Source organism: Tetrao urogallus, assembly GCF_951394365.1.
Source record: "Tetrao urogallus genome assembly, chromosome: 11".
Classification (NCBI taxonomy): domain Eukaryota; kingdom Metazoa; phylum Chordata; class Aves; order Galliformes; family Phasianidae; genus Tetrao; species Tetrao urogallus.
This window is the reverse complement of record NC_136824.1, coordinates 311,630-321,942: the sequence shown is the minus strand read 5'-3', so window position 1 is coordinate 321,942 and position 10,313 is coordinate 311,630. Positions and strand designations below refer to the sequence as shown.

The following is a 10,313-nucleotide window of genomic DNA, read 5'->3' as shown; positions in this document are numbered from 1 at the left end:
ATGTCAGCCCCCAGCGCTCTCGTGAAGCAGCCTCCCATCCAGTCCACGGCGGGCGCCGTGCCCGTCCGCAATGAGAAGGGTGAGTGGGGGGACGCCGGGAGAAGCGGGGGCGCCTGGCCTGGCGGCCTTGTGAGCGCGGCCGGTGACGGCCTGCCCGCCCGCAGGCGAGCTGTCTATGGAGAAGGTGAAGGTGAAACGGTATGTGTCGGGAAAGCGGCCCGACTATGCGCCCATGGAGTCCTCGGAGGAGGAGGACGAGGAGTTCCAGTTCATCAAGAAGGCGAAGGAGCAGGAGGTGGAGCCCGAAGAGCAGGAGGAGGAGGTCGCCAACGACCCTCGGTTGCGGCGACTGCAGAACCGCATCACTGAGGACGTGGAGGAGCGGTGAGTGCTGATATCTGGGGGCCGTGCTCTTCCTCGTGTTCCCCTACCTTTGCCTTTCTGGATTCAGGGAAGGTGCACAGAAGGAGTTTGTCTTTTCTTCATATCCTTTGTGGTCACAAGTCTTTCTACAGTCTCATTAAAAACAGATCACAAAAATTTCTCGTATTCTCCTTGTGTTCAGAGCATCATAGTTGAATGGACGTTTGTTTCAGGCTGGCAAGGCACCGCAAAATTGTGGAGCCTGAAGTGGTTGGAGAGAGTGATTCTGAGGTAGAAGGTGAAGCATGGCGTGTGGAGCGAGAGGACACCAGTGAAGAGGAAGAAGAAGAGATTGATGATGAGGTATGTTTGTAGTGCTGAACAGATGGGGCCTGAGGAAGTCCCCTAAGGCCGTATCTGGAATTGACTTTTGCAGAAACCTGTGAACATTGATGGGACTGGGTGAATGTTGGGACTTGAGTCACAGCCAGCTGTCGTGTGACCCCAACTTATGGGTTATGGGGCACTGGGGAGGTCACCTCCATGATGAGGTGTGGGCTTATAACCAGTGAGCTCACCAACACGCTTTCTGTATGGAAAAAAGAGGGAAGCAGAAGTGGGGCGGTTGGCTGAGTCTGTGTTTGATGTGTCTCCACCAGGAGATTGAGCGTCGGCGTGGGATGATGCGTCAGAGAGCACAGGAGAGGAAAACCGAGGAGCTAGAAGTGATGGAGCTGGAAGATGAGGGCAGATCTGGAGAAGAATCTGAGTCAGAGTCTGAGTACGAGGAGTACACAGACAGCGAGGATGAAATGGAGCCACGTCTCAAACCTGTCTTCATCCGCAAGTAGGTGACACAGCCGCGTGGGCCAGGTAGTGCACAGCAGTCACTGCTCCAGCTCCTGCATCAGGGCAGGGCACGGCTGGGTCTGAGTGGCAGCAGAGTTCCAGCTGGGGACTTTGGGCAGGTGCAGCACAACAGGAACCAGGCAGTGTGCTCCAATGTGTTCCACGGCCAGTGGCAGGGTCTCGCAATCGCCTTTGTGCATGTTTGGGGATTGAGTATGGTGGCTCTTGCATGGGCAGCATCAGAGAGGAGAGAGAGCCCCTGTACTTGGCCCTGCCATGCGGGGCGTAAAGGCAAAAGAGGCTGCAGTGCGGCAGCAGAAGTCTGCAATGGCTTATGGAAAGGCTGAAAGCTTTTGTGGTCCCTGCTCACAGGAAGGACCGGATCACAGTTCAGGAGCGAGAAGCAGAAGCCTTGAAGCAGAAGGAGCTAGAACAGGAGGCAAAGAGATTAGCAGAGGAGAGGCGCAAGTACACACTCAAGGTACGGTGGGGCGGGCTGGGGCCGTGCTGGGACAGCCGCTGCAGTGAGCTGAGCTTGGTCTCGGCTTCAGATCGTGGAAGAGGAAGCGAAGAAGGAGCTGGAGGAGAATAAGCGCTCGCTGGCAGCACTTGATGCTCTTGATACAGATGATGAGAATGATGAGGAGGAATACGAGGCTTGGAAAGTGCGCGAGCTGAAGCGCATCAAGCGGGATCGCGAAGAACGAGAAGCGTAAGTACTGCCTGCTGAAGGCAGGAGAGTCCCTGCAGTCCCAGGTCCTGCAGGGCAGTGGACAGCTGAGGCATTCTTTCTCGGGCTTTGTTTTGGTTGCATCAGGAACCTTTCTTGAGAAACCATCCTCGAGGCGCTTTACTCCATTAGGGAGTCAGTAGGCGCATTCCCTCAGAAGGCTCTGGGTGGCAGCAACTGCTCCATGCTGGGAGGGCACTGGGGGATTGCAGGGGCTCAGGGTTTCTCTCTTGCCCAGCATGGAGAAGGAGAAGGCAGAGATCGAGCGGATGCGGAACCTGACGGAGGAGGAGCGCCGTGCTGAGCTGCGAGCCAACGGCAAGGTCATCACCAACAAGGCAGTGAAGGGCAAATACAAGTTTCTGCAGAAGTACTACCACCGTGGCGCCTTCTTCATGGTGAGTGCTGTGGACAGGCCTGGGGCTGCGTGGGGCCACGTGCCTGCTTTGGGGAGCTTTCCCTAATGATATCCAGATAAGGGCTGGCCCTAGCAGCCACTGTGCTGCAGAAGTGACCGCAGTGATCTGAGATGCCTGTCAGGTCTGGTGGGCAGGGTGAGTAAAGACATGAGTGCAGTTGGTCAGGGACTTGCTGCAAGGAGCAGCTGTTCCAGAGCAGTTGGTTCTTGGTAGCTCTTCCCCACTTGTCTGCTACTGACACTTGCTGGAAACTTGCAAGTCAAGCAGCTGTGTCCTTCTTCTGCAGGATGAAGATGAGGAGGTGTACAAGCGGGACTTCAGCGCCCCGACCCTTGAGGACCACTTCAACAAAACTATCCTGCCCAAAGTCATGCAGGTAGGCGTGTGGCAGGTCTGTGTGTTGCCCCAGCTCCGCCAGTGCTGCGCAGCTGGGGCTCGTGCATGCCAAAGGAAGGAGCAGTGACATGACAGGGTCCCCACATCTTACCCAAATGCGTGCTCACAAATCCTTCCTGCCTCCCAGGTCAAGAACTTTGGGCGCTCAGGACGGACGAAGTACACGCACTTGGTAGACCAGGATACCACCTCGTTTGACTCTGCCTGGGGCCAAGAAAGCGCGCAAAACACTAAATTCTTCAAGCAGAAAGCAGCAGGTGTGAGGGATGTCTTTGAGAGACCCTCAGCCAAGAAGCGGAAGACCACTTAAGGGAGCACACAGGAGGGCACCCTGTGGCTGCCTACTGGGCAGAGAGGCACTGCTTTGTCAGCTGCCCAAGAGCCTGGGCAGGAACAGCAGGGACAAAACACCGCACCAGGACTCGTGCCACAATAAGCTGTTCCTCCATGTCCCTGCACTACGTCCTCCCTGTCGATTTGGTGGCATGACTCTCGACCTGCACTTCAGAGACTCAGCAGACTCCATCACTGGCTCTTGTGAAAGATGACTTCCAGCTATGCTGAGCAGCCTCATAGTCATGTCCCCATCCCACCTGCCTGCAAAAGCTTCAGCAGCACCAGACCAGCTGTACAGAAGCACAGCACCCCCTGCTCCAGCATCCCCACCTTCAGAGGAAGTAGCAGACACTTATCCCTGTCTGGCCCATACTATCTCTTCCTCCTACCTTTCCCCATTGTCATTTTGGATCTTCCTTTGGTTGGGAACAGCTGTGACACTGTCTCCTAATCCTGTTTCTGCAGGGCTTGGCTTTTCTACCTGTACAGGGGGATGGGATTGTTTTGATTAAAGCAATTGTTTTCTTACAAATTCTGGTAGTGGTGTCTGTGGCAGAGCAGGCCAGGCACTCAGCCACCCTGCTCTGGCCAAGTGCTTCTCACCTCAACAGAGCAGCAGCCCCCCCGTACTAGCAGCAGTGGACTTGACAAAGGTGTCCCAAGGGTGACACATCACTGAAAATCAGGGTTTCTGCCCACACTCAAGAGGTGGGCAAAGGCAGCAGGTCATTTCCAGCTGATCTGCCCAGCCTCCTGTGTAGGGACCAAAAGTCTGTCTTGGAGTAGCCCGACAACCCAGAAAAACCTGGGCAAGCTCACTGATGTGCAGGCAGGGACCGGCAGTCATCCTCTAATGCAGGAAACCTGGTTATCAATACCCTGAAGCCACGCATTGTCCCCACATTGTCCCCATCACCAGGTGCCCTCTGGCATTTGCCCAGCAGGGGAAATGCTCTGTGCTGCATGAACCACAGGGAGCCCATTCCCACTGGTGCCTTTATTCAATAAGTTAACATACATCATCTCCAGCCAAGGTCACGTTGCTGTTCTCGGAACAAGGGAGCACAGAGCCAGGGCAGCTCCACAGCCCACGCTCAGTTGGTGAGGGTGATCAGTGCTTCCACCACGTTGCCCATATGCTCCCGCAGACTGCGCTCTGCAGCTGCCCGCGAGATCTCCATCTCATTCATCTGCAGGAAACAGCCACAGCTCAATACAGCTCCGTACACAAAACCACCCTGCAAGCCAGGGTGGAAGGGGAGGCTCAGCTCAGCAGGGGACACCCCGCTGCGCACTTCTGCGCCATGGCTGTTTGCCAGGGAAGTGCCAGGCACTGGCTGCCCCTGGGATGTGCTGGCACCAACTCAGCTTCCTGCCCTTACTTACAATCAGCTCCAGATCTTCTTTTTTGATGGTGACTTTGGCCAATTCCTTCTCCCTGTAACCAGAGGCAGAACCAACCACCAGTGAGGGGCAGCTCCATTCAACCCCAAACCACAGCAGAATTGACTCCATGGAGGAGCACCGCACACAGCCCCTGGACCTCCACCCAGGGCAGACGTGCCGTGGCTGCGGAGGGGCAGCAGGAAACCGAGGCCGAGCCTAGAGCCGGGCGGGTGCAGGCGGCGGGGCCGCCTCCGGAGCCACGTGCGGGGAGCGCGGTTACCTCTCCTGCTTTGCCTTCTGCTCGCGGGACCGCCGGTCTCCAATCACCGACATGGCCTGGTGGAACGAGCACAGTCACCTCGGTGCGCCGAACCCGGCGCGTTCCCGAGCAGCCCTCCCCGAGCAGCGCCCGGCCCGCACCGTCTCCAAGTTGGAGCTCTGGATCTCCTTCTCCTCCGCGTAGTCCGTCACCCTTTCCAGGTCCGCCGCTCCGCTGTCATGTTTCCGCGGCTTCTCGGCCGCCCTTCCTCCCGCCCCATCGCTGCCTCCGCCAGAACCGTTGGGCTCAGTCTCCAACTCCAGCTCCACGTCTCCTTCTGCCGCCATTACACCTCCTCCGCGCCTCACTTCCGGCGGAACCAGCGAGAGCGGGGGGCTGCGCGGGCTAGAGCGGCAACCCCTGCGCCCGTGAGGAGGACAGAGCGCCCCGCTGCGGTCACCCGGGCCTACGCGCGGCCCCCAAGGCCTTGTGTTCCCACAGCCGCCGCACCAGGAGGCCCGGCACCGCCTCAGCTCCCCTCGGCTGCGGCTCCACGCTTCGCCCTGCCCCGTGCAAGGCGGCACCGCCCGTGGCCGGGGGGATGACCAGTTGTCAGCCTCTCCGCAGCGAGCAGATGGCGGGGCGGGTCAAGCTGACAATCCCCTTAATCCCATCAGGGCCCGGCCGAGACAGGACGGGTCATGGCGGGCACCAGAGTGCGCGGCCTCCTGCACTCATTCCCGAGCCAGGTGGGAGCTGGGGCTGGGGGCACTGGGGCGGGGGGCTCGCTTTGGTGCTGACCGTGTTCCCTCCAGCTGTGCTGTGGCTGCGGCCCTGGCAGAGGGCTGCGCGCCTCCACAGGCACCCGCATCCTCTACACCCTCCTGCACGTCCTGGCCTCTGCCGTGTGCTGCCTCATGCTGTCCCGCACTGTGGCTCAGGCTGTCAAGGAGAAGGTGAGCAGAGGAGCGGCAGGGGATGCGGGCCGCTGGGGCCGCTCGGGGGGTCGATGGGTGTGCTGGAGGTGCTGCCACACCCCCCATCCCAACCCCTTGCTGCTGTGCCCACAGATGCCGTTCTCAGGGGTCCTGTGCCAACACCTGCCCGGCGGCACGGACTGCACGCAGCTCGTGGGCTCCTCGGCCGTCTATCGCGTCTGCTTCGGCACCGCCTGCTTCCACCTGGCGCAGGCCGCCCTGCTCCTCAATGTGCGCTCCAGCGCTGACTGCCGCGCTCGGCTCCACAATGGGTGCGGGCTGGGATGGGGCCGGGAGCTGCGTGTGCTCTGTGGGGTTGTGGGGTGACACAGAGCTGTGTCTCCCTGACACCTGCTGCCCTGCAGGTTCTGGTTCCTGAAGCTGCTAGTGCTGGTGGGGCTCTGCGCCGCCAGCTTCTTCCTGCCTGAGGAGAGCTTCATCCAAGGTGTGACCCCTACCCTGCCCGGGCCAGTGCCCACCCGTGGTCCCATGGCCCCAGCTTCATGCTAGCATCATCACTGCCTTTTCCCCTGTAGCGTGGCACTATACAGGTGTCTGCGGTGGCTTTGCTTTCATTCTCATCCAGCTGGTGCTGATCACTGCCTTTGCACACACCTGGAATAAGAACTGGTGAGTGCCAGGGTGGGTGGGTGGGCACCTGCATGCTGCCAGCTCTGACCACTTTCCCGGCAGGCTGACGGGCGCAGCACAGGACAAGCGCTGGTACCTGGCTGTGCTGCTGGCCACCACTGCCTTCTACACCCTCGCCTCTGCTGCCTTCTCCTTCCTCTACAAGTACTACACCCACCCAGCCGCCTGCCGGCTCAACAAGGCACTGCTCACTGTCAACGGCAGCCTCTGCAGCATCATGTCCTTCATCTCCATCACACCCTGCGTGCGGCTCAGTGAGTACCACATAACATGGCATGGCATGGCGTAGCGTGTTGCCTGCTGCACTGAAGGGCTGGCTGCATCTCGGGGTCAGGAGGGTGGCTGTAGGCTCCCAGCTCAGCAGAAGCCATGGGCATGTAGGGTGTACGCAGCTCCCTGAGGCTCCCTCTGGCCCTGGGCTGTGCCCTGGTGCAGGGCTTTGGGCATGGGATCTGCTGAAGGGGATGCCTGGAACCCACACAGAGCCTCTGACCCCTCTCCTTGCAGAGCAGCCGCGGTCAGGGCTGCTACAGTCCTCAATCATCAGCTGCTACGTGATGTACCTCACTTTCTCTGCATTGTCCAGCCGTCCCCCAGAGAGAGGTGAGTGCTCCCACTGCCACAGGCAGCCAGCTGCTGAAGTGTGAGCCCGCTCTCACCTCAGCCTCCCTGCAGTGCTCTACAAGGGGCAGAACCTCACCGTCTGCTTCCCGGGCGTCCAGCAAGATGAACTGCAAACAGAGGACACCACGGTCGCCATCCTGGGGGCTGCCATCATGTACGCCTGCGTGCTCTTCGCATGGTGCGTGCGCCCACAGCGTGGGGGGCAAGGGTAGTTGGCTTGTCACAGCGCTGACCCTTTCTTGGCTCAGCCTTCCTTGCATGCACCCCATGGGGACTCTGTCCCTAGCCCATGGCATGGACAGCTGAGCTGGGGATGTGCCCAATGGCATGTGTAGATCGGCAGCCTGATGTCCCCAGGCCCAGCACAGCAGATCTGCTGCTGATGTAATGATCCCAGGTGCCAGATCCAAGGGTGGGCAGGGGACCTGGCGCAGATCCTTGTGTTACAGTTTTTCATGTCTCTCTCATGCACAGTAATGAAGCCTCCTATCTTGCTGAGGTCTTTGGGCCCCTCTGGATGGTCAAAGTCTACAGCTTTGAGTTTAAAGTGAGTACCCCCATCTGTGGCCCCTCCTGCCACAGACACCCAGATGCAGCACCCAGAGTCCTCCTGAGCCCCAGGTCCAGCCCAGGGCCAGGGTTTGTCCAGCCAAGCTAGGGACTTTTCTGTGCACAGCCCATCTATGCTACCCCCCTGCAGCGAGACAGCCCTGGCTCAGTTCAGATGCTGTGGTGCTGCCCAAGCAGGGGCTGTAGTGGGGATGAGTGTCATGGGTCACTGCCTTATCTCCTTTCACCAACTTGTTTCCCTGTCTGTCTCTGCAGAAACCCTCTTGCTGCTTCTGCTGCCCAGAGAAGATGGAGGAGGAGCTGAGAGGTGAGTAGAGGATGGGTGCCAGCAGGTCAGGGGGAGGCTGTAGTGACACACGGCCTTGGGTACCCGTGTCAGATGCCAGAGGCGTTGATGAGGGCAGTGTGCAAGAGCTGCAGCTGCCATCACCCTGCACTCCCTCAGGTGCTACTCAGGAACAGACACGTGAGCAAGAGGAGGAGCCTGCTGGAGGACAGTGTGTTTTCCAGGATGAGCGAGACCATGTGGTCTACAGCTACTCAGCCTTCCACTTTGTCTTCTTCCTCGCCTCGCTTTATGTCATGATGACGCTCACCAACTGGTTCAGGTAGGGCCTACGCTGCTGGCCACCCCACTGTCCTTGCTCTGTTTCCCTGTTGCTTATGTGGCACCCGCCACAGGCTGTCCCTGCTCTGTCACACAGCCAGGTCTGACCTGCTCCCTGTGTGGCTGCAGCCATGTCACCAGAGCAGACCAATGTCTCTGACGTGGCCATGTGCTGGGTGAGCCCTGCGCTCACAGGCCTGCACCGCCTCACCCAACGGTGCTGCCGCACGACGGGCTAAGGTCTGTGGGGCTGGGGTCCCCAGAGCAGGCAGGACATGGCCAAAGACATGCAGCTGCTGGGGCTGGGGGAACCTGCCAGATGCAGGTGATGCTGCATCCCACACATACCAGTATCTCCCCAGTACTCAGTGGCTGCCTCTCCCTGCAGCTACGAGACCGCAGTGCTGGAGACCACCTTCACACATGGCAGCTGGTCGACGTTCTGGGTGAAGGTGGCCTCGTGCTGGGCCTGCGTCCTGCTCTACCTGTGGCTGCTGCTGAGCCCTCTCTGCCTCCGTGGCTCCCCACAGCATCGGCGGAACAGCCCAGCCCTGCGCATCGTGCGGCGGCGACGCGCCCCACACCGCATCAGTGTCTCCACGTAGTCACTGCTGGGAGGGACTGTGCTTGGCCCTGTGCTTGGCCCTTGCCGTGCCGTGTGCCTGGGTCTTGGCCTCACCGGCCCCCTTGACTGCTCCTCACCCCATGGCTGAGGAAAAGATGTCATCTGAGCACAGGAGGAGGACCTAGGATGTGGAAGCTCTGCTGCACCAGCTCCAGGGACACATCCTGCACTGAGCTGGAGCCATCGAGGGGCCATCCCGAGCCTGCCCAGATGGCAAGCGCTCAGCTTCTGCTGCTGCACTCCCCTCCAGCCATGAAGGCAGCTCCTGCCTGTCTGCCACCCCTCGGTCACAGCCCAAGGCCGGCAGGGAGCAGCGCTCTGGTCCGTCTGCTGTCTGTCAGCTCACCTACCGGCAGCGTGGGTATTGTAAATAGCTCCATAAATACGTTTTTTAACATAAATCGCTGATCTGACTCTGTGCCGCCTGCTCCACACGCATGCAGCAGCCGTGGGACTGCGCACGGCCATTGCCAGCAACACCCCGGCGCCAGCCCCAGTTGTTGCAGCAGCCGCAGCTCCCGGGACCGCAGCCTCACCGCGCCGGGCAGGACCCTGCCTTCGCCCCTTCGGGTGTGACCGAGCGCAGCCCCGCGGAGCACGGACGGACACGTCCCATGGCAGCCGCTCGTGCCCAGAGCGAGTCGAGCGGGGCTGGGGCGCGGGGGGCCGTTGGGCCGCGGTATCAGCACGGCCGCAGGAATGCGGGCCGGCCCCGGGCCCCCGCCCCGCCCGCAGAGCAAACACGGCGGGGCCCGGCGGTACCGCGCGGTGCTGCGCCCGACGGGGGCCCCGTGCGGCGGCAGATCGGCCGGGTTTGGCCGCCTGTAGGCAGCGCTACGGGGAGGGCCCGACAGCGCAGCCCCGTTTCCCCGGAGCGGCGGTGTGGGCGGCTGTCCCGTTTCCCCTGGCCATGAAGGGGCGCGGACGGGATGCGGGCGTCGCGCGGCTGCAGCAGCGGCTCGGGGACGCCGCGCAGGTAGGGGTGCGGGGTTGGGGGAGGCTGCGGGCCGTGCCGGCGGAGCCAAAGGGACTCTCCCCCCCAGGAGAACGCGCGGCTGCGACTCAGCGTGCTGCGCTCCGAGGCCGGACAGTCCCAGCTGCGGGCGGAGCTGGAGCGGCTGCGGGAGGACCTCCATCGGCGGGCACAGCGACGCAGAAGGTGGCATTGCGGGCGGGGGGCGAGGAGAAGACCCCGGCCCTGGGCTGTGCTCCGGCCCTGCCCCGCCCCGGGGCGCCCACGGATGCCCGCCCAGGGACGGCCCTCGGCTGTCCCGAGGTCCAAGGAGGGCTCCGCCGGGAAGCGCTGCCCGCTCCGCCGTGCCGCGAGCGCCGGCAGCCGTCGGGAAGCCCACGCGGAGCCGCTGGCACGGCCCTCCCGGCCCGCTGCTACCCTCCCCCGCCCCCTCCACTCTTCGGTGACAGCGCGCGTCCCGGAGCTGCTCCAGCGCTTCCGGCACCCCGAAATGGGGGAACACGTGGGGCGGGAAGGACGTGGGCAGCCCCCGGTGCCGGCCCTGCCGT

The 10,313-nt window shown here is 61.5% G+C and overlaps 3 protein-coding genes across 3 annotated transcripts; 2 read left to right on the top strand and 1 right to left on the bottom strand.

The window, feature by feature from the left end:
• MFAP1 (microfibril associated protein 1) lies at nucleotides 1-3,067 on the top strand (the record flags this gene model as incomplete). The annotated part of the gene is made up of 9 exons (XM_079540965.1): nucleotides 1-79; nucleotides 165-384; nucleotides 597-726; nucleotides 1,023-1,210; nucleotides 1,585-1,693; nucleotides 1,764-1,924; nucleotides 2,181-2,340; nucleotides 2,648-2,737; nucleotides 2,885-3,067. The coding sequence occupies 9 exons, from the start codon at nucleotides 1-3 to the stop codon at nucleotides 3,065-3,067; spliced, it is 1,320 nt and encodes a 439-aa protein (XP_079397091.1).
• Nucleotides 3,068-4,075: 1,008 nt separating this feature from the next.
• Nucleotides 4,076-5,085, bottom strand: HYPK (huntingtin interacting protein K; the record flags this gene model as incomplete). Its single annotated transcript, XM_079540969.1, has 4 exons — nucleotides 4,076-4,283; nucleotides 4,480-4,531; nucleotides 4,760-4,815; nucleotides 4,900-5,085. The coding sequence occupies 4 exons, from the start codon at nucleotides 5,083-5,085 to the stop codon at nucleotides 4,188-4,190; spliced, it is 390 nt and encodes a 129-aa protein (XP_079397095.1). The 3' UTR covers nucleotides 4,076-4,187.
• Nucleotides 5,086-5,439: 354 nt separating this feature from the next.
• SERINC4 (serine incorporator 4) lies at nucleotides 5,440-8,772 on the top strand (the record flags this gene model as incomplete). The annotated part of the gene is given in 13 exon segments (XM_079541081.1): nucleotides 5,440-5,487; nucleotides 5,554-5,694; nucleotides 5,809-5,987; nucleotides 6,081-6,160; nucleotides 6,252-6,345; nucleotides 6,409-6,620; nucleotides 6,874-6,969; nucleotides 7,042-7,168; nucleotides 7,465-7,537; nucleotides 7,816-7,863; nucleotides 7,865-7,867; nucleotides 8,017-8,168; nucleotides 8,556-8,772. Coding segments are annotated over 13 exon segments (1,470 nt in total).
• Nucleotides 8,773-10,313: the final 1,541 nt, after the last annotated feature.